Genomic DNA, 22,275 nt, shown 5'->3' with positions numbered 1-22,275 from the left:
TTGCAAGGACCTCAACAAAACTTTGCTGTGTTTCTCTTAGTGCTCTATGGTGTTCTTGTGTTTGGGGTGTAAAGATTTGTAGGAGGGTGTCTGCTTCTTTAAGACTGCACAGTCAAGAGCCTTTCCAAGGCATAAAGGGATGAGGAGAGAAGGAAACAGTGATGGAAGCCAAGTTGGGTCAGTCACCCTAATTTATGGGCATGTGGGAAAGTGGGAATGTTTATTCCAGCAGAGTTATGGGATGGAGGCCTTCTAAGCCAGGAGACAATGACAAGAAACAAACCTCCCTCTGGTCAGGGTGACCAGCACCAAAGTTTGCCATGGACAGAATCAGTTGTTTAAAAAAGCATCATAAAGAATGACTCACAAGCACTTCAAATCATGAAAACTGTTTGACTGAGATACTTTCCAGGCTACATGGAGAGATACGTATTTGAGATTTGTATTCAAAACCCAGCTTTTATAAAAAAGTCACTCCTTGTGCAGTACTAAGTTGAACTCATCCGCCTTTGAAGCCAAGAGGCTACTCTCCCTCTGGTTCTGTTGTGTTTGGTTTGGCCAGATGCACCTGCAGAACCATGGGCCACCTGGCTAACACCAAGGAGCAGGGTAACTTTGTGCTATAAACCCGAACCTATAGTATAGTAAAGGAATTTTCTTCTTCTTTTTTCTTTTTTCTTTTCTTTTTTTTTTTCTTTGTTTTGCATGTATTAGAAATTTGCAGGAACTTCTTTGCCCCAGTGTGCTGCTAAAGCTCCCTGCAGCTGGTGTAATGAAGACGATATATTCTGGGAGGCATCTTGATTTGAGACTGACAGCTCCATATATCTGTGAAAATGAAGTGGCAGCTGAGTTGACAGTAAAGCATATTGTGTCTTTGTGATGCAGGAATATATCATGTTAATAACAATAATTTTCACAGTTCCATGTGACCATTTGCAAGCAGGGAAGCGCTGCTGTTGGGAGAGGTCCTAAGAAATGAGGAGGCAGAAGCTAACTGGGTTTGCTTTTTTGCTTCCAAAACAGCCAAAGGGAAGGAAGAGTGGACCCATGGACCTGGCACAGCAGCAAAGTGACACCCTGCTCCCCTGGCGCCAACACCAGAGCGTGAAAGGCCTCCGGAGACAGAAGCGAGACTGGGTCATCCCCCCCATCAACGTGCCAGAAAATTCAAGGGGCCCTTTTCCTCAGCAACTCGTCCGGGTAAGTTGAAATAAGTAGAGATAGCAATCGTGGTAGTCTTGCAATGGGTCGAGGGAAGTCATGGGTGCAGGCCAAGCTCATGGCAGAGGAAGGCTGGCTTGATGCACAAGATCTTTTCCTCGTGCAGGAGAAGTTTCCTTTTACATGCTGCTGAAGCACTGGTTTTCTGAAGCAAACTGTCCCCATTTCTCTCCCCTGACTGAACAACAGCCTAATCACCTCCTTCCAGCCAGTCCCCCGGGAGACGCCGGCGTTGCAGCCAAGATGGCACTTTGCCCATGCTGTCATCCAGCAAATGGCTGCAGGTGTAAAGCTGGGATTGGTGACACCCAGCGCTGCAGGGTGCCACGTCCTTCTCCTCCTGCCCTGAGCCCAGCACAGATGTGTGGCAGGGCTGGAGGAGGCTGGCTGCATGCCGCCGCAGATGGATCCCTCGTCCTCGGCATGCTGCTGGCTTCTTTCTTTACAAGGACGATCACCAAGATCAGGTTTGCCTGTGTGGCTTTCTGCGGTGGTTATTGGGTGACATAAAAAGAAAGGGAAAAGGGCTTTGACAGACATATTTGGTTGTATATTTTTGCTGTTGACGTGCATTTGCCACACACAGTTACACGTTGATATTCCTCTAGTTGTAGTTTTTGGAGTGGTAGAAAGATGGGATGTAAAAAAAAGAATTTCCTGGCACAATTTTTCAGCTCTTCCCTTGGAAGAAAATTATGACAAATGTAAAATTTCAGACCTCGTTTTGAGGAACGGTGGTGTGCAATTGGCACCCCTTTTCAGGAAATTCACCTCATCATCTTGAAACAGTGCCTAGATTCAAATGAGCGGTTCTCATTATCTGTTTCCCATGGATTAGCTCATAGTTTCCTGCAGAGCCGATGTCTGGGAGGGCACAGTGAGCTGGCTGAGTCCTTCAGAAGTTCAGTTGAACTTTGCAAGGACTCCTGTAGTGACTGAAGGGGCATGTGCTCCATTCACTGAGTAATGGGTACACTGGAGTTGTTGGTGACATTTCTTTGTGTAATTGGGGAAATATGACGAGAAATGAAAAAGTATTAGGTGGCAAATGTTTCTGTGTCTGTCTATAGAAAGGAATCCATGAATCTCCGTGTTCAGCCGTGCTGGGTAAGGAGTGACCCATTAAAGTTTTGTCTTAACATGTTGAAGAGATGTCTAAAGAGAATTACTGAATGTGTCAAAGATACCTTTAATAAGGTATTGATAATTTAGATTAATTCCTGCATTTCTGTGAAAAATAAGAGGGCTACTAGCAAAATGAACTTAAGCCCTGCCACATTCCCTACTGATTTCTTTGGGGCTTTGACTAGACAGTGAGAGAACAACTTGGTACCACTGTACCATGGCAAATGTATTGATTTATAAGGACTGAAATCTCTGTGGCACTGGGGATGAAACAGGAGACCTCAGGAATGCTACACTCGAGTATTAGTGAGAGTGAAAAATGTTAGATTTTATATCAGTACGGGAGCATTGGTATTCATCACTTAAACTGCCAGTAACCTTGGAAAGATAACCCAGCTGTTGGAAATGCAGGGCTCCCAGACTGTCACAGAAATACATTCCAATGTGGTTTTTAAATATAGATGCTAGTGGATATACCGAAAAATAAATAAAAAATGGGGTAGGAAAGAAAAATGATTTAAAAGTGCTGCTCTCCTTTGCTTCTGACATGCAGAAAGTATTGTAATGACAGGGAAGATCATAGCTTTGTAGAAATGGTGCAACTTGATTAAGCGTGAGAACCCCTGATGTTTCAGGCTTGGTTCGAGTTTCTGCTCATCTGTAGCAACTGGCCCATTTGCTGGCCCCTGAACATGAAGGTTGGGTGATTCCTAGCAGGAGTTATAGCTTTTCCTGCTAAGCTTTACTCCTTAATTATCCAGAATAGGACAAATCGACATTTCAAAGACCAGCACTATCTGGTTATTTCCATCCACATAATCTTCAGATTGCCCTGGAGCATTCTGCTGTCTCCAAGATCTAGGTAACAGTTTTGATCTGATTTCCCATGCTTTTGCTCACTGGGCACTGAATATTTTTTTTGTCCATCTGCTCACAAACTGCAGCTCGAAGTGCACATGTGAAGTTACAGCACAGATTTGTATGGAAAGAAGTCTGTCAGTTTTCTCTGCTAGTTTACATAAAGTGTTCAAACCTAATGCTAGGTCCTGGACACTGGACTTTGTGTGGTCTGGAAGGCCCTGCTTGTATTTACACTTGATAGGTATAACTAATGCAAACCCATCCTTCCGTCACCATGCGTGTGGTTGTGGTTACATGGAAGGAAAAGATGGCATGAAAAGTAAACAAAAAAGCCCTGCCAGAAGTACATTTTCATTGTACCACTCGGTGGTTGCATTTTTATAGGTCACACTAATTTGAAATGCATAGGCAAATCTTTTGGTTCCCCTCCTACTCCTGCTTCCCATTGTGAAGGTAAAAATTCCATTTTGTGGAAGTTGATTAGTTACTTGTCAGTATTTTTAGCAAGGCTGTGCCTGAATGAAGTTTAAATCATAGCAAAGGTGAATGCAGCTTGATGGCAGCTCCACACCTCAGAGCGCAGCCCTATCTGGTTCAGCTGCGATCAGAAGTAATTCTGTGCTCATTAAAGCATTTCATTCTGATAAAAAACATTAAATGAAAATCTTTTTAAAAAATGGGAAAAAAAGTCAAAACATTATCTCTGCCAAAAAATCTTCCCTTAATTACAGGGTATTTATTTTTCTTTCAAAGGAACATCCATGTCTGCCCATATGCATCAACCACACTAACTAGGAAACGTGTTTAAGAAAAATAGTAGATATTAAAAAAAAAAAAAGGAATTTCTGAATTTCAGATGCTGAAAAAATTCTATTTGTAGATACAAATAATGGATCAGTTAATCAGAGTATAAATAAATATCTTATGTGCATAAAGTAAAAGTAATGGTTTAGTGGTGGCACAGATGTTTTGCAAATTATGGTTTTGTCTTCAAGCTGAAAAAAAATGTGATCAATTTTATTGAAATATGCATATTTATTTTGCAAACATTTATGAAAATCATGGTCTTAATTTCCTTGTGCCTAACTTCTACCTTTGTATTAGGAATAGCATTTTACATGCTGTGAAATATTTTACTGTAGTGAGGATAATTTCATTACTAATTGTCAGGCACTCTCATTATTATAACCATGAGGTCCGTAAGAACGCCTATTAAAAATACAAAAACAATATGAAATCCCCCTCCTTCCCTGAGCAAATGACTCATACAGCACACTGATCAACTGAGATAAAATATTTAATAGTCGCTTCTTTGCTGAGTACCCTTTATTTTCTCACTGACTCATGCTCTTTTTAGCCACATGTGTAGCTAATTCTTAATTATCTATTATCTAATTATCTATTAGTTAATCCTGTATTTCATCCTCTTTTTTTTTTTTTTTTTTTTTTTAACTTTGATTAGTATCTCAGCTTGGGGTCCACCTGCAAGTCTCTAGCTTCTTCTGATGGAAATATTGAGGTAGTCTCAGAGGCTAAAGCCTTTGCCCGTCACACAGGGGCTGTATGAAAGCCATTCATTTACATGGCAAAGAGTGCTGTGGAGGAACAGCCTTTGGTCATGGCAAGCTTAGATGATGGACTCCTCTATCAACCACTGCAACAGCACTTACTTCATGAATGCTCCAGACTTCCATCTTTATCTCTTGGGAGCTGCCTGTCTCCAGCTCTATCTGCACTGGCCCTAATTTTCCCAGCTTGCTTGTATTAAACAATTAAAAAATTAAATTTTTACTCCTGAGATCTCTTACCATAAACAACTTGTTTATTTTCATTACACCAGCATGAAAATCCACTGCAGATGACCAAGACAGGATCTTGGTGCTCTCACAAACTGCTTGATTGCGTGCTACAAACACAGCATGCTTGCTCCTATCCAGTGCTGGTAATCTCAGACACAAGAATACTAGAAACAATCTAATGTGTGTAACAGGGAACAAGAAGGAAGTCTGCATCTTATGTAAATTTAATCAGAATGTCCTGAAGTGCTTTGGAAAGTTGGAATATAATATACCTGAGGACTCTTGCGTTGTTTCTTGGCAGCGGTGCCGTTGATTGGTTGGGTTTCATACAGCACAGTGCATGTTAATGCAGGGAAGAGATCTTTCAGAAGTGCCAGAAAACCCCAAAAGTGGACTCGTGAATGGATTTAGCACATGTTAAGCTATATGGCAAAACTGGATATTCCATATGAAAAGAATTAATAGCACAGTCAGGAGCTGTACAGCCTGTTTGGGGTCCATAGCCTGTCCTGGCATGGGGAATAGATGGAGTGAGACAGTTCTTCAGAAGTCTCAAATCCTGGTACTGGAGGTGCACACAAGGTGTACACTGAGCTGAGGAATCCCAGCTGGCACAGGCTGTCAGACCTCAATATTGCTGTTTCTTTTGCTCATCACAGATATTTCAGCATGCACCTTTGCACTGTTTTAAATAGTTTTATTGTAGGAAATCCCTCATGCCTCCTCTATCAACCACGTTGCTTACTGCTGTGAAATTGGCAGTTCAGAATCCATTAACTCCCAGCTGCAAGACAGATGGCATCTGTCTGTGGTGAGAGAAGGTTTGTTGAGAAAAGGCCTCGCAAATGCTTCCCAAAGGACATCAGACCTCACTTTTCCTGAGAGACGCATGGACAGCTTTGATTACAAATAGGCCTAGATCTTTCTTCTTCATGAGAACAGGTGTTTCTTTTGCCTCTCTAACTGCAAACAGTGAGAAAAACCCACCATGATTCTGGAACTCTGTACATCTCGTCTTTGGTATCCCTGCAAGCGTCACCAGCTGAAGTTTGGAAATTAGATGTTTTTCTCTATACTGTGGCAGCAATGAGAAGGAGCAAGCCAAGGGTGGAGATGCGGGGCATCATGCAGACTGTGCTGCTCTGCAGAGCCACTGCCTTTCTTTGAAAGGCTGTTGAAGGATGGGAGATTGCATGGCACAAACCAGCCTGAAAACAGAGAAATATTAGCAGGAAAACATTTCATGAAGCATAAGCGAGTGTTGCTGCAGTCTCAGCTCTGGTACGGATCTGTTCTCTGTGTGTGTGCATCATCAGGACAGGACCAGCTCACTCCAGATGAAGGGAGAAAGAGAAATGCTCTCTTGACGCTTCTTTTGAAATTTCTTATAAGTAGGCAGCTTAGAGCAGATTCATAAATACAAACCACACTATATATTTTCTTCAGACTACATTCCTTTGTTTGCATTCTCCTGGTGTGTGAAGGCTGGATGTCATTCTTAACTCTCCCATCATTTCACAGAAATACTAAGCCAGATCCTGATGTAAATTCGTGCATCATTGCCAAAGCTGGTGGGGCTACACCAGCGTATTCCATTTGGGAATCTAGGTCGGAGACAGCAGATGCCCAGTGCTTTATGGGCTTTACATGCACACACACACACACAGCATTGTGGATTGGAAAGTGCAGCTACAGCATAAATGCTCCATTTGAAAATCTCTTACAGCAGCATTCAAGCCTATACTGTAATTATACATATTGTATTTCCTTGTATTCAGACCCATGGGGAATTTATATTGTCCTTGCTAAAGCCAGAGGGACTGAAGGAAAGCAGTCATTTAATGATTCAGCTGTCTTGGGCTCTATGATTTAATCAATCATATGAAAGAAATTTTTAGATTCTTTGTGTTTAGAGTTCTCTTGTCTGAGCAGAAAATGTTCCCTTTTTGAATTGCTTTAATAGCTGTATTTATGCAGCTGAAAGTTCCTTAAGAAATGAAAGTAAAATCAAATTGCTGAGAATGCCTAGATAATTTATCGGAGAATATTCAATTAGAATATATTAATATTTTAGATTTCCATCATTAATTTAATATTCAGAGATTTAATTTAGTCATTGAATTGCTGTAGTGCCATGCGTGGGTAGATTGTTAGGCTGAGTGCTTAAAACACCTGCCACAAATGGGTGAATCTAACTTTGATTCCCAAGAGCACAAATGCCTTTCTACTGACATAAGTCTTGCAGCAAAAACTCAGACCGTAAATCTTGCCTCTACTCTGCATTTTTCCATAATTGCAGAATGGAATAATACAATCTTCTAGCAGAAGTAAATGCAAGAACCTTATTTATTTATGCATTCAAATCCAGGCTGAGGGGGAGTTCTGTGCCTTGTGGTTCTGAATTTGTCGGTATTTTACTGAAGAATTTCATTTTGCCAGCTCAGCCTTGTTACTTACTCAAGGAGAACTGTCAAAAGTGAGTTTGGGATTTTAAGGTGATTGACACTTTGCAGACAAATATCAAGGAAGTCCCACTGCCCAGCTGAGCTAAAAATATTGCTTTGAGATTTTGCCATTTTCCAGAAGTCTTTGGGAATAGTAACATGAATGGGAGAATGCCCCAGTATATAATAAAAAAAAATCCACTAAATATTAAAATGCCATGTGATTTGGAAGTTATTTGGAAATTGTCATTAAATATATTCTCAATGGCATGAAAAAAAAAAAAAAAAGCTTATTTTTAATTTCCATATGACATAAAACCTGAGATTCTCTGAAGTTGTTGGCAGCAATGAGACACCGCTCCTATTCAGATTGCAGAAGTGTCAGCACAAAATTTCAGAAGTGTCAAAATTCATTGATAAGTTTCCAGATTTAAGCCCTGGGATGGTATTTTTTGTTTGATTGTTTGTAGCGTGGGTTAAAATCATGTCAGGATCCAGGTACCATCAGTACAGGGTCAGCTTACGCTTGGCACTTTGTGTCCTAAAGCTTGGACACGTGTATGGATGATTACCTAATGTTGGTACAGATCCTTTTGAGCTTGGTGCCTACATGTGTTCCTTGAAAGGAAAAGCAGCTATTACGTTTGCATGCATAAAAATCAGGCATGTTATGGAGAGCAAAGAACAGTTAAAATTTGGGCACAGGCAGTCAAACAGAGTGGGTATCCCGGTAACAGACCTCTGGTCTGACCTCACCTACAAAGTGTTAACAGTTAGGAAGTCATTTTGAACCTCCAGGGTGCAGCAGAGAGGGATATCCTAATAGCTATTTGTGGCCAGAATGCCAAGTGTCACTTTTAATTAATAGTAAAAATTGAGAATTAGATGCATACAGTCTTCACTTAGGTATTTTTCCATATGGAAGCAGATCTTTGCCACCACCCTGACCCATCCCTTACCTTTTAGCTCCTGCTTTGAGTTCGCCTCGGGAACAGAAAACATAGGAAGCACAGGAGGCACAGAGAGATAACTACCTCTAGCCTTGAACAGTCGTCCCAGGCATCCTGCAAAATAGCTCATCAATACTCCAAAGAGTATTTAGCTATAATACCCCACTGCACATATTGCAGCATACTGTCACATCCCCATCCTCTACAGAAAGTGAGATAACACTAATAGCTCCTCGGTATGGCTGTCATTAGCATAGAAGCAAAGCTAGGAAGGCATAGTCAGAGCTAATGTACACAGCTCATGAAAGTTATTGAAAATCTGTAAAGACGGGGTATGCTGTAAAAACAGTGGGTTTATTTGCTAAGAAGATTTGTTGTTGTTGTTTTTTCCTTGTGCCTTTTCCAAAGAAAAATAATAATAATGAAGAAAAAGCAAACCGAAGACATGAACAAAGAACTTGCAATGTGCCTCTTCTGCAACAGTTCATTATTTAATACTCATCACCCACATTAGTAATAGGTTACTGTGGGACTTGGCTTCCTTGATGAATTGAAATGGAGTCCCAAAGACATAAGCAGGGCTGCGTGGGTGTGAGTTTGGATTTGCAGAGTAGGGGTGCAGATATAACCTTGGCAGCTAGGCTGTTTTCACTGTATTAAGCTGGAATATGATAGGAAGCAAAAAAGACATGCACACTATTTCTTTCCTCACTATTGCATATGTTCCTGCTAGTCTGCACCTCCAAAGAATTACATTCAGCACTCTGGAATTTCGGATGGCAGCTTTGAAGATTTTGGAGAATTTACTCTGGAGCTAAATTTTAGCTCTCACTGCTGCAGTTAATTGTTTTATTTATAACTGCTGAGATTTTCAGACAGAAGGGTGTCACCATCTCAATCCTTTCTCAACTGCGTCTAATGCAGACTGATGAGAGGCATCAGCCATGGTTGCATCAGGGGGCAGCAAAGAGTGGTTGTGCAGCCGTTTGCCATAATTTTGTTAAAAGCCTCATCTCTGCTATTTGTATTTTCCATAGCTCTTACCATATTTTTAATAATCACCATATTTTAATAAGATTCATATTTGTTGCCAATTCCCTTAATTTAAAGGACATTTTCCTCCTATCCAAACACTTAGACAACTTAAAACAAACAAACAAAACCTTGGATTACATTAAGGCAAACATTTTGCCCAAGGCAGTTTGGGTATCTGCAGATGGTACTGCACATTTTGGCCAATGTTCAGCGTAGATTTTAAGTACGTGCCTAAATTTGAGCTTTTGCATAGTTCCAGTGGCTCTTCTAAATCTACTTAGTGACAGAAAGCCAAGGATGTGAGCAGTGCCTCACTGGATAAAGACCAAGCAATTAGCATCTTGCAGTACCAACCTCTCTGGCCATGCTTATGGTTTTCCTTACAATTCTGATGTAATTTACATTTCTCTGCAAGCGCACAGATCGTGCTTCCAGCTGTACACACATCCTAGCCTTTGCATATTCCCTTCAAGCATATTGCTTTTTGTCTAACAGACACCAAGCCAGGAGCCTGCCCTGAAAAGCCAGCCAGTAGACCTTGATTTTGCATCATTTGTACTGCTTAAAGAGAGATGAATTTCTGTTAGTCCTTTGAATCTCCTGCAACCTGTGAACTCATGCATCCCCTGAAAGCACCTGTGCTTGCTTTCCAGATTAAGCACAGCATTGCAGAGGGAATGGCCACAAGTGTAGCAGGTTTAGGGATGAAATAGGTGAGCTTTGGCTGACCTACACTGAGGGTGTCTAGAGGGAAAAAGACTCCAGGAAGAGCTGGGGCTGTTTGTGCTTCATTGAGTGTGGGGGAGATGTACTGGTAAGGAGCTTCAGGGTGAGTGAATGTGCAGGGCTCAGCTAGAGGAGGCCTGGGAGGAGAGCAAATTTGCTCTGACCAAAGTTTTACATATAACATTGTGTCAGAAATGCTAAGTCATGGCTTGAAACAGTAATTGAGCACCTGGTGGGAAGGTGGGGCCAGCCCTGGTGCAGTGCACCTGAGTGACCAGAACCTCCCATACCTCATTTAAGGGTTAGCAATGGAGATGAGGGTATCTTGCTGGAGATCCCTGTGTTCCTGAGGCTTTTTAAAGGTAAGCAATTTCTTTCCTTTTTTTTTTTTTCTTCTTCCTGTGTATACAGCTGTTGCATTTGCGCATGTCCTCCTTTGCTACTGCCTAGGTCTAAGCTGCTCTGCTGCTATTGTGCTTTCCATCAAGTTTACAGCATTATAAATATATATGTTTGGAGGTTGTGGGGTAGCTGTCCCTGGAGATCTTCAGGAACCCTACAGATGTGGCACTGAGGGTTATGGTCACTGGGTATGGTGGGATGGATTGGACTCGGGGATCTTTTTCCATGTTTATTGCAGGGGTGTTGGACTAAAGATGACCTTTAAAGGCCCCTTCTAACTCTAAGGATTCTATGATCTTAGTGGTCTTTTCCAACCTTAATGTGTCTATGATTCCAGAATGTTCAACTGCATCACAGTAAAGCAAATGAGTAGGGCCAGCCCATACAGAGCTCCACCCGAGCAATTCTACTTAGGGTGTTAGGTTTTGGAAACCAGGTCCAAGCCTCTATGACTTGAGTTATGAGATCCCCAAACTGAAAGTTTATGCTGGAAATATTAACAGATCTTTAAATGCCATAGTGCTGGCAGGCATTACAGTGATGGCTCACCTTCCGGACTCCTTTTTCACTGGCAATCTCTGCTGATTTTAATCAAACTACTAAATGTCCTGAGGAGGAGTTTGCACCTGCCCTTGGTTTTACAGCCCTTTCAGGCTGTTTTGCAGTTGACTTGTTTGATTTGTGCTTCAAGGCTTCGTGAGCTGTAATGTTTATTTAAGCAAAGCAGCTGATTTTATTGTCATAAGAAGCGCAGTGGTTTAAGGAAGAAGTGCTGGGCAAGGTTGTCATTTCCATCTGAGAACGAAGAGACACATGTCACGTCGTGGGAAGGTTGGCAGCAGGACCAGTGCTTTCTCCTTGCAGTAACTGGCTGCAGCCAGGGCAAGTGGTACAGCTGCAGCTTGCTGCTGTGCCCTGTTGGAGGAATCCAGCAGAAGATCCCATCTGCTGGACTCAGAGCTGCTGCTGGAACTGAGGCAGCTAAAAGCACTGTAAGGTACCTGGAGGTATTTCGGAAGTAACAGCACTGGAAAGGGACGTATTAGGAGAGACAGGAGGGAGAAAATAACATGGAGGATCAGCACTAAAAAGTGATGTTGCTTAATCCATGGCTCTCTTCAGGGATTTTGAAATGTTTGGCCATCTTAATGATTTCTGTGGTGTGGTTTGCAGTGAAATGATGACACGGTTTACTTACCAGTAAATAACATTCAGCTGCATCTAACAAAAAAGAAATTAGAGTAAAAGCAGCAGACATCATCAGCACATAGATCTTTAGCAGAAGATTATAGCAGTTATTTATTATTTGAAAGCACAGAATTGAGAAGCAGCAAGGTGGCAGTTTCCTTTCAGAGATGGAAAATGAACCCTCTAATGTATCCAGGGAAAAAAATACACTGCACCAAAGCATTCACATTCAGCTTGATGGCAAAAACACTATTCGTTAGCATCTGTTTTTGCAGGGAAACTCCTGTTAAAAGAGGAGTTTAAATATCGGAGGAAGCATTTCCAGCAACAGTCTGGGTCTGCCGAATCCTTTTCAGTCAGTTTTATGTTTCTGGTGCAGATTTGTGTTTGCTAAAGGAAAAGGCAATTCAAAATTTATGAAACAGCTGCTGTTCTTTTGAGCACCTAAGGGACGGAGTGACACAGCATGTATGTATTTTGGAAGTCATTAAAAGACCAAAAAGAAAGTTTCTATTATTCTTTTTTTAACCGTAACCCACAGTATCTGCAACTATTAAAAGAATTTTCTTCTTATTATTTTTTTTAATTAGGCATTAGTATAAAATTTGCCATTCAGGTATAACACGCCATTAGGAAATCAGTTTTTTCTGTATCCATCCAGTTGTTGAAGTATCCCCTTCTCTTCTTTTTGCTTTTTTTTTCCCCCCACCCTCTTGTTCCTAATGAGACTTCCTCCTTCTCCCCACGACTCTTTCTGTAAGCAACCTTAGCTCTTGATTAATCAGTAATTAGGGAAGGAGTCATACTGATTTCAAGTCTCTAGTATCATACTCGTCAAGTGAAATTCAAGACTAAAATCTAAAGAAAAGCTATAATGTCAATATTGTGCTGTGTCTGAGTTTATGATGGCAAAATCACGTTGGAGTCAGACCAGACAATATCTATTTATTTAGACACAAATCTAAGCTGCTTAATACAGGGTGCAACACGCATAATGCTCTCCCACAGCTGCTTTCCACACACATTCCCTGTTATTGCCCAGCTTTGTCATGATCAGCATTCAGTATTATGGCTTAAACTTTACCGCGCCCTCTGTCATCTCTACTGACACGTTCTGTTTCACTTTACTTTGTATTTGCTGAGCAGTGAGGGCCTAATTCAAAATTTAATGAGCCCTCATTAACCTCAGTGAGCTTTGGATCAATCCCTTGTAGTCTAATATTGTAATAATGCTAGGGTATTATGGAGTTAAAAGCTACTATACAGTGGGCTGAGGATAAAGTCACTGCAGGCGTGCAGCTTAATGGGGTATTAATTGGATAGAGGGTATTCATAAGTACATAGCACTGAAAGAGTTGAATAACTGCTGAATGGTGTGGTCCTGGAGCAAGCAAAGCCTGGGTTTCCTTTTGCATCAGTCTTCACTATAATTATGCATCTGGCATCTGAGGAGTTAACGCAGACTGGGGAGAGTGTTCTGGCCCATTTTAATGCATGTTGTAATTGACAGTTCATCTTGCCTCTCATAATCCCGTTCTGAAGTTCTGCCCATGTTGGCTACATCAAAACTGTTCCTCAAGAAGCAAAGTATTCTCACAAAGGTGGTGGTGTTGGAAAGGATTCATCAAAGGGAGCTGCTAATTACACACAACAGCTTTTTCATTTTCCTTTTTCTTCTCTGGGATAAGGTGCTTTCAACACATCATTTAAAATAACCTAAAACGTTGTGTAGTCGGGGCTCTTGAAGCCAGTACACCTGCTGCAAGCCTGATTCTTTGCGTTTCTATGGAGTGCTCGAGTGTTGCCTTCAGCTGTGCTGACAGAAGCCCTATGCTGAGGCATGGCAAAGCTCACATCCAACATTTAATTTTGCTTTTGCCTTTGTACACTATCCTGATATGTTTTTTTAATTTATTACTGTTTTGTTGTTGGTTTTGTTTTAATAAAGCTTGAATCGTGGGATGCTGTACTTAGAGAAGATGGGGCCAGGCTGTTGAGAGGCCATAGGTGGATCTGCACTCCAGAACCCTTTTATTGCAGCCTTCCTGTAGTTCTTCATACAAAATGTGCTTCCCTTCTTCCATAGCTGCCCCAAACCCTTGCCCTGTGCAGGGCTCGTTCCCAAGCGTCCAACCTGCAGTGCCAACGTGGAGGTGACTTGCTGGCCCTTAGTCAGTGTCCACCTGCCTAAATCACCATTTCTAGGATGAGCACAGAAATGCTGTAGTGCTTGCAGGAGATACAAACACATTCCTGTATTTCTTTGTGTCAGGTGCACTGCAGTGGTGGAAGCTGCATCTACACCTCAGGCTGTCTGCAGGGGAGGATTGGGCAAAGCACAGTCAATTAGTGGTGGTGTAGCTTTCCTTAGGGCCAAGGGGAATCCAATACCTGAGTGTCTAAGCAGATCCTGCCTTATGCCCAAATCCCCTCCATGTGTGGATGTCCAACTTCTGGGACCATTTCTCCCTTCTCTGCTCTGTGAGGAGGTGTAGCCTTAGGATTAAGAAAAATAATGTGGGAATGATTATTCTTGACTTTTTATACCATTTTAGATCCTTAGAGGTAGAAGCTGTTAAGAGAAAGTATAGCAACGTGGAGTGTCCAGGAGTGAACATTGTGGGGCTGTGCAGGAGCAGGACACCAAGTTGTATCTTGTCCCTACCTGCTGTCAGGGCTAGGATGCCAGGCTGCTGCTGCCCACTGATAGCTGTTTTCATGTGTACTGAAATTGAGGGGTTTGTTATTTTTCACAGCTTTCCATCAGAAGAGGAGGATCAATTCCTTCCACTTGTTCAGCTCAGATATTCTCTGCATGTCTTGCTTTTTTAAAGAGCTATTCCTTTCCTTCTCTGAAGCTGCAGATGTAACAAGTCCTGTCTTTCCCCTTGCAGCCAAGTGCTTTTCCCTTTGGGCTGATGACAAGTTGCTTTCTCTGTATAGCTAGGAAAAAAAAAAAAGAACAATCACATATGTAACCATTATAGAAATGTTTTTCTGGAAACTCCCAATACATGCTAGCTCCAGAAGATTTGTCCCAATTATATTTTATTTTTAAGCAAAAGGTTGTGTAGTAGCAGTCTCTGTGCTGCATGTGCCAGTTCATGTTTCCCAGCAGAATCTCCTTGCTGTCCCAATCCCATATGTGAAGCATGCTAGGAAATTCCGCTTCATTGGTGCTGTCCTTTTTACTCTTTGATTGATCAAGCAGCTGCTAAAATAAGCCTTTCCTTTGAGCAGTTCTGTTGAGCAATCCTGGGATCATTTCCCTGTGTGTGTTCTCCTTCTCAGATCAGATCGATCCCACTGCTCAGCTCGGGAGCCGGGCGCAGTCTCAGGAAGCTGTAAGCTCACCCCAGGTCTCTACTTCATGTGCTTCCAGTCCTCATTTCTACTTCGTTCCAAACCTTTGTTTTCAGGAGCAATAAGTATAGAAAAAAAGAAATAAAAATCAAGTGGACTTGGGATAACTCTGGGAATTGAGAAAGTAAACGCAGTGCACTCTGTGATGAAAACTTGAGAAATTCCCACTGTTGACTCTCCTTGGACACACGTACCAGTTAAATGTCACAGCTACAGTACTGTTGAAAGGTTGCATTGCTTTCTTATGGGGCAGCATGGAAGGAAGTGTGGTCACTTTGCAGCTGAGTATATTGCTTTAAGGATTTAATCAAAGTGAGGGAGATTTCATTAATCTTTTTCATTCAGTCCTTCTGGTTGTGCTATATTTATAATTATATATCTATCTGATTGAGAAAGATGTTTATCCATTCAATGTCTTGATGAATGATCAAGAAGAAAGTACGGTCAGGATGCTTTTAGAGCATTTCAGGCCTGTAGTTGTAGCCACTTAAACTGAAAGCTTGCACAGAGAAATGGAATGTGAATCAGAAAAAACATGGAAAATAATAGGGGGAAAATGCAGAAGCCAATTCTGATGAGTTTTATTAAACCCAAAGATCTTCCACTTCATAGAGAAATTATTTAAGTTTCATGCAGCTTTTGAGATTATGACAAGCTGAACAACTTGTTCTGGCTTGGTGCTCAAGTGCCATATGGTACTACTTCAGCAATTTGATGTGATATTATGAATAAGATTGCATGAGTAGTGAAATGTTTGGGGTTTTGTATCACATTGGCCTTCTGCAGTAGACATTAAAAATGAACTCCATTCAGAGTAAGGGAAGGGATTTAAAAAAAAAGAAAAATCAGACCTGCAGGTCTCAATAGTGTAACTGTAGCTAGCAAAAGGAGAATGAATTTGTGGCGATTAGAAAACCAGTTGCAAGCAGAATCCCTTGGTCAGGTGGGAACTATCCATATTCTGCTGGCACTGCTTTCCATTTAGATGTTCTCTGCTACAGTGCTAATATTATCTTCAAAGAAACCTCCTCACATGCTGGCTTCTGTGTTCAAGTCTAGTGGTTTGCAAATAATAATTGCTATGAAAGTGGAAATTAACTCTGTGTAAAAATAAAATTTTCAGATAAGCGTGTAATCTCAGACAAGCGTGTGGAAACGGTAGTCAACAAAAGATAATAAAATCCCAGTGTACTTGTTAGAAGAAGAACCATCACTGTTCCTTATGCTGCCTTTCGACTACCAGTAGCAAGTTCCTCCCTTACCTCGTGTTGCCAAAGCAGGTCAGGGGTAGCAGGAAGCAAAGTTGACTGGAGCTTGGAGTGCTGTCAGTAAAAGTATCTTTAAGATTGCCTTATTGAAGTAATCTATATTTATTAATTCCTTGGACATCTGTGGTATGCATGTGTGGTAGAGTTGATATGTTCATTCCCTATGTGGTTTGTGCAATGCTGTAAATTGGATTTGCAATTACCTATATAGTGCATACAGAGGGGGCTTTACCAGTATTCTCTGTGCTTCCTTGTAACATCTTTTTGTCCAGATTTCAGAGAACCTCTACAACCTGCTAGAGGTGCTGCTAATAGATGGAACCACATAGTTCCCAGTGTGCAACTTGTACTCGCTCTCCTTTACGTAATAACTCTTTCTCAAAGAAATTCTGAATAATGTTCAGCAGATGAATGTACCAATTCAAACTATGGGTAAACTGAGGCTCAGGTGAATTCATATCCTTCACCAGGGTCCCAGGTGCTGATGTCCATCATAGAAGATGGGAAGTCTGGTATAGTTGACAGTTAGTGATCTCTACTAGTATTTTAGCAGTCAGTTTACAGTGAATTATGTACATGTAAGAAAAACAAATGTTACTAACTAGAATGGATTTGGTACAGCCATCTGTAAATCATGCATCTGAAAGCATCAGTAGAGACATGGAGAAAGGAGAGGACCACATCAGGACATGGCTGTGCCTTGGAGTGTGGAACTGCCAGCCCTGGTGAGCACAGGGGGTGCGGTCTGGGCTGCCAGTGCAGGTTGCAGAATCACTGTGAGGTGGAGGGCTTCAAAGGAACTGTCTGAGGATCTGTGGCTCGTTCTCTTTCCTGCAGCTGAAAGGTCTTGACCTGATGAGAGAGATTAAAGCTGGGGCTTTGACCTGGTCGCTTGCAGGTTATCTGTATCGGGAAACTTTCTCTTCTCTCTGTTTTCAAATGTACTCTGAAATTGACCAGAAAAAACACCCACCACAGTTAAATAAAATAGAAAGCAACAACAAACCCACAGTGATTTTCCAGCCTGTCCAAAGCTGAGACCCTTGAGGAGTGGTTGTGTTTCAGTCCTGGTCACGTACTGCTAAAGGCAGCTGAGCCCGGGGCTATTGCTGTTGCTCTTTAAGTGTTTGCTCTGAAGCAACAGAAAGGTCTCCTGACCTGTGGGGTGTAAAGAAGCATTTATCACACGTTCTGAGACCTTGATCTCTGTGCAAGCTGCAAAGGAAAGAGAAAAGTCTGGTATGTGGCAGCAGGACTGATGCTCCTCCTTGGCAGGAGAGGCTTTGGCAAGTGCATCCTTGCTAAATGGTGGAGCTGGGCCACCCTTAACCTACGTGAGCTGAAAGTTCCGAAGTCTTAAATAATTAAATAAATGAAGAACTGAGGGTAAATTTTCAAGCTCTTATTGCAAGCTCTTGGGGAAGCTTGGGTGTGAAACTTTGCACAGAGGCAGCGTGCTGGGCAGGGAAACATGGCCAGTGAATACACAAGTGACTGGTTAGATGGATGCAGAGCTGATCACTTGGGTGTTTAATGTGATGCTGGGTTAGCCAGAGATACTAAATGCATGCCTTGGCAATTCTGCCCTGCATTTCTTAGTCTGCTGTAGAGCTGTAGTAGGAGCGTTTCAAGGGACAAGTGCTGCTCTGAGCACAAACTGTTCGTACAAAGAAGTGCCTGAGTTTTCTGAGAAATAATTTTCAGATGGTAATTTCTGGATTTGTCATGTCTGGATGTTTCCCTGAATTTGTTTTTCAGATGGCTTTTGGTTCAGAATGTAGTTTTAGTTTATAATGAATATAGTGCCTCCACACCACAGAACTGCCTGGCTTTCACTGACTGTTTTGCATTGGTTTTCTTCTTTGAGATTTCCTTTCTTCTTATTCTTAATATATTCCCAGCTGAAATCGAGTATCTGGTTAAAAAAAAAAAAAAAAAAAAAAAAAAAAAAAAAAAAATCTGCATTGCTGCAGTGATTTTTTTTTTATTATTATTATTTTTTTTTTTAGCAGTTGTATCCTTTTATGTACCATTCTCACACAGTGTGAACATTTTAACCTTTTCTTAATTATTAGCATTTCCATCCCTGCTGTTCATTAATCTACACTGGGCAAAGACCATGATGTGTCACCTAGGGACGCTGCAGCAGCAGCCGCTCAGCTCATGCTCTGCAGAAGCTCCTGCCCACAGAGATTGTTATGGGGAATCTCCTGTTTCCCTTTTGAAGCCTGGACCTTAAAACTGATTTATTTGTTTTGTAATGGATAGGTTGGCTTGCTGTCCTGGTGAGTTATCTCCTTTTCTTAAGCCCTTTGAAGCACTAGAAATGCTAAAACGTTGTATAAATCCAAATAGCTGTTACTGCTCTTGAGTAGTAAACGGTGCATAGCGTATTTGTAATACAAGTATACAAAACCAATTGCAGCTGAATTATGGCTGACACCTGGCAAAACATAACATGAGGAATAGATAGGAATTAAGCAGTACATTTTCTGACAAGGTTGAGGTCCAGCCTCTCTTCCTATGACTCCAGTTCTCACTTGCAGATTCAAATGTGGATGAATCTACAGCTTTAGCTACCTGGCTTTTGTTCCCAGATATTTAGTAGTACGTGGTCTCTGATTCCAATTCACAGCTGAATGGCAGACTCAAACACTGCTGATGCTGAGAGAGACTAAATGACTTGGCAGAAGTCAGAAAGGAAATCCAGGGCGAACCTGAGAACAGAGCTGAGCCTCCCAAATCCCATGGTGTAATCCCCTTTGGACTCACCTGTTTTGTGCTCGCTCTGGTGGTGTTAAGGTGTTGCTGTGATAGAAGAGCTGATAGAAAACTGCCATCAAATCTAGTTTTAAAAATAAAATTAAGCCAAATTGAAACTCATTTTGAGTGTTCACGTTCCACATGATCATCATCATCACCATTATACTTTTCATAACGATCCAAGGTCTCTGTTCAGAATTTGACAGTGTTCTGGCTGAAATTAAGAGTCTGATTTTTATGTAGGTTTTCTTCTGTTTCTCGTTACTTTTCTGCAGAGAAAGCAAAGGTTCACTTTCTGAGTTCTTTATGATTGACTTGGGTTGTGCTCCTGGAATGTAAGCTGGTAATTCTCACATGCATTCAACCCAAGGTTTGCAAACCATATCTTGTAGGAACTACATGCTTTCTTCTTGGTGAGTGTACAGTACTTGAAAGTGTGCAGAAGTCCAGGACTGAACCAACTCTGCTGCTTTTGATGCCAGTGATAAAGCTTTAATTGCACCTCTGAAATCCTAATGATAGGTAAAACAGTAGCTCTAAACTAAACAGGAACATCAGCAACCTGGAATATGATCAAGAGCATAATTCTTCCTTATTCTACCAGCATGGTTACAGTTCTCATACTTAGCTCTGAACACTTTCCTGCTCACTTAAATGCAAGTATTCCCTGCCACCCCAAAGAGCTCCACTCCATCCCATCACTCCCTTCTGCGTGCAAAAGCTGAAAGCCCCACTTGAATCCAAACACTCTCTGTAAGGTTTATCTGCAGCCAAGGCGTGTTTGAACAGCTTGCTGCATTTACGGCTTCGCTGTGTTTTGAACATGTTGTCGTGTTTGGATGGCAGGAGGTGAGGAGAAAATGGCAGCGTTCATGTGCGTGCCATCGGCAGAGAGGTGCTGCCTGACCTCTCCTCCCTGTTTTGTGCCTGATGTGCAATGCTGTTGTGCATATGTAATGGTATTAGCTGCGTGGCCGTAAAGCAGAAGTGCCTCAAAAACTCTCAGTACTGAGAAACAGAAAGGAAAAAGTGAATATTGAGAAAATATTGACAGCCTTTGGTAGCTGCCACAACCCCACGTGCCAGTGGGTGCTAATACAGCTTCATTCACATGACTGATCATGAGTCAGAGGAGATGTGGGGCCAAGTTTCCACTCTCGCCAATGTTTTTTTTTTCCTCCACTTGAATTCATTCATTAACAGCTATACCTGTTTACGCAATGAAACATGGGAGAGCTTTTATCAGCACATCACCATATGAAATGTCACGGTGTTCCCTTGATCAGGTTAGAAATGTATGACCTGAAGGTCTACAGCACTCCAGGACGCGGTGTGTGACTCAGAAGTGAGCAGTTCACAGCAGTGCTGTTGGACGTTTGCTCCAGCATAATTTCCCAATGCTCAGATATTTGAAAGTCAAAACATGTAATGCCTTTTTTCGCATGCAGTGTTTTAACTTCTGATCTCGAAAGTTTCAGTTCAGTTGCTTGGTTTCACTTAGAAGTGCAGAAGCGGGGGTGGCTGTGAATTGACCATACCACTCGTGTGTGGTCCTATGTGGGACTGTACAAAGCTGTTGAAAGTTGGCACCAACTTGTGGCATTTGGTTGGCTTTTCAAAAAATGAAGCAGAAATTAGAGGCTCCCAGGCAAAGCATCGTGACTGATTCAGTGCATGATAACTGCCAGACAGGCAGCTCAAACACAAGCACAGGCATTTGTCAATCACAAGCTCACAGCAGGCAGTCTTCAGCACAGGATGCCCATCTCTCCATTTCCGCTGCTGCCAGCTGTGCATGTAGAAGGGTACAAATCCAAGTGTGAAGTCCCTCCAAACTTTAGTCTCACTCTGTCCACCAACCAGTTTATTTCAGATGCAGAGATGCTGGGTTTACCTTTGTTTTAGCAGTGACCATGATGGGGTTTGCATCCGTTTTGTTGTGGTTTTTTTTCTGATAATTAAGTTTTGGCATCCTTGTAAGTGGAGCACAGCGTATCATACCTACATATGGAAGTCACAGCTTGAGCTGCAGTTGTTTGAATAACTTTTTGGATAGTGTGTATGGATTTCTGTGACTTCAGTTGGGAGAAGATGTGAGGCTGATAGTATATTTAGATATGGCAGATGTGAGTGGGGTTTGCCTCTGCTGTGATATGGTTGGAGATTAATTTCAGTGGATACTGTTATTTAAAAGGATTTTCCCCTCTTAATCACTTTTTATTGAATGTTTCCTTCGTTTCTTTGTGTTCTAGACTGAGCTTTGTTGAAAGGGATGGGTAAGAGAGTTTGTATTTCTCTTTCTTGCAGCCTGAGTTCTGTGTGGTTCATGGGAATTCATCTTTCAGGATAGAACATTGAAAGGCGACAACTCCTCTTTGTGTCTGTGGAAGGGTAAAATCAAACTTCTCCTGCAGTGCATTTCAAAGTGTTTCATTAGGAAACAAGAGCATTTTACATTCATGTATCCTAACCAGAATTGGTTTTGAAGAGGCTCGAAGGCAGTGACAAATAGAAGGGTTTTATAATGTGTAACTCAGCTGAACTGCTCGCATTCTGTGGGGAGACATCCTTTGTGCAGAGCTGAAAATGTCATAGGCTAGAATGAAGTGATAACATAAAGTAAAACTCTAAGATTTTTCTTTAAAAGTATGCTTCAAACATACACAATAGAGCTGTGCTTTTAAAGCAGCCAGACCTATCCCCTACAGATTAATTAGTATTACAACACTTCATTTTGAAAAGAAGATGGTAAAGGTGTCTGGATTGAAAAACTTGCCAGAAGTCTTGAAAATACATGGAGAGAATAGCCAGCAAGATTTCTCTACAGGGATGCAGGTTGATTCTTGTGGACACACAGCTCCTGAGAAGCTGGCATCACCTGCTGGGGTTCAGCACGATGCCTCCCCTGCCTACCCAGGGAATCAGATAAATAATTCCTTTACTTTGACTCCAGGGATTATCATTATATCCCTTGGCCGTCACAGGACATCTGTAAGGCAGAGACCAAATCCTCTCTGCGCTGCAGCCTCTGCCTTCCTGAGAAAACAGGTCACATTCTGATCCTGAAACATGTTACTATTAAACTTGACTATTAGTCTAGAAGGAAGAAACAACATCAAATCAGTGA

General features: G+C 41.7%; 1 protein-coding gene across 1 annotated transcript in view; it reads left to right on the top strand.

The window, feature by feature from the left end:
- Positions 1 to 22,275, top strand: part of CDH4 (cadherin 4) — a 413,304-nt gene that overhangs the window by 265,565 nt on the left and 125,464 nt on the right. Inside the window, exon 4 of the mRNA XM_042884811.1 lies at positions 1,027 to 1,203. Coding sequence (XP_042740745.1) covers positions 1,027 to 1,203 — 177 coding nt within the window. The remainder of the gene's footprint in view (positions 1 to 1,026; positions 1,204 to 22,275) is intronic.

The sequence above is a fragment of the Lagopus leucura genome, unplaced genomic scaffold (assembly GCF_019238085.1).
Source record: "Lagopus leucura isolate 7727_CA_CO unplaced genomic scaffold, USGS_WTPT01 Super-Scaffold_100045, whole genome shotgun sequence".
In the NCBI taxonomy this organism is placed as follows: Eukaryota; Metazoa; Chordata; class Aves; order Galliformes; family Phasianidae; genus Lagopus; species Lagopus leucura.
The sequence above is the reverse complement of the archived record's forward strand: the minus strand, read 5'-3'. Positions and strand labels throughout refer to the sequence as shown.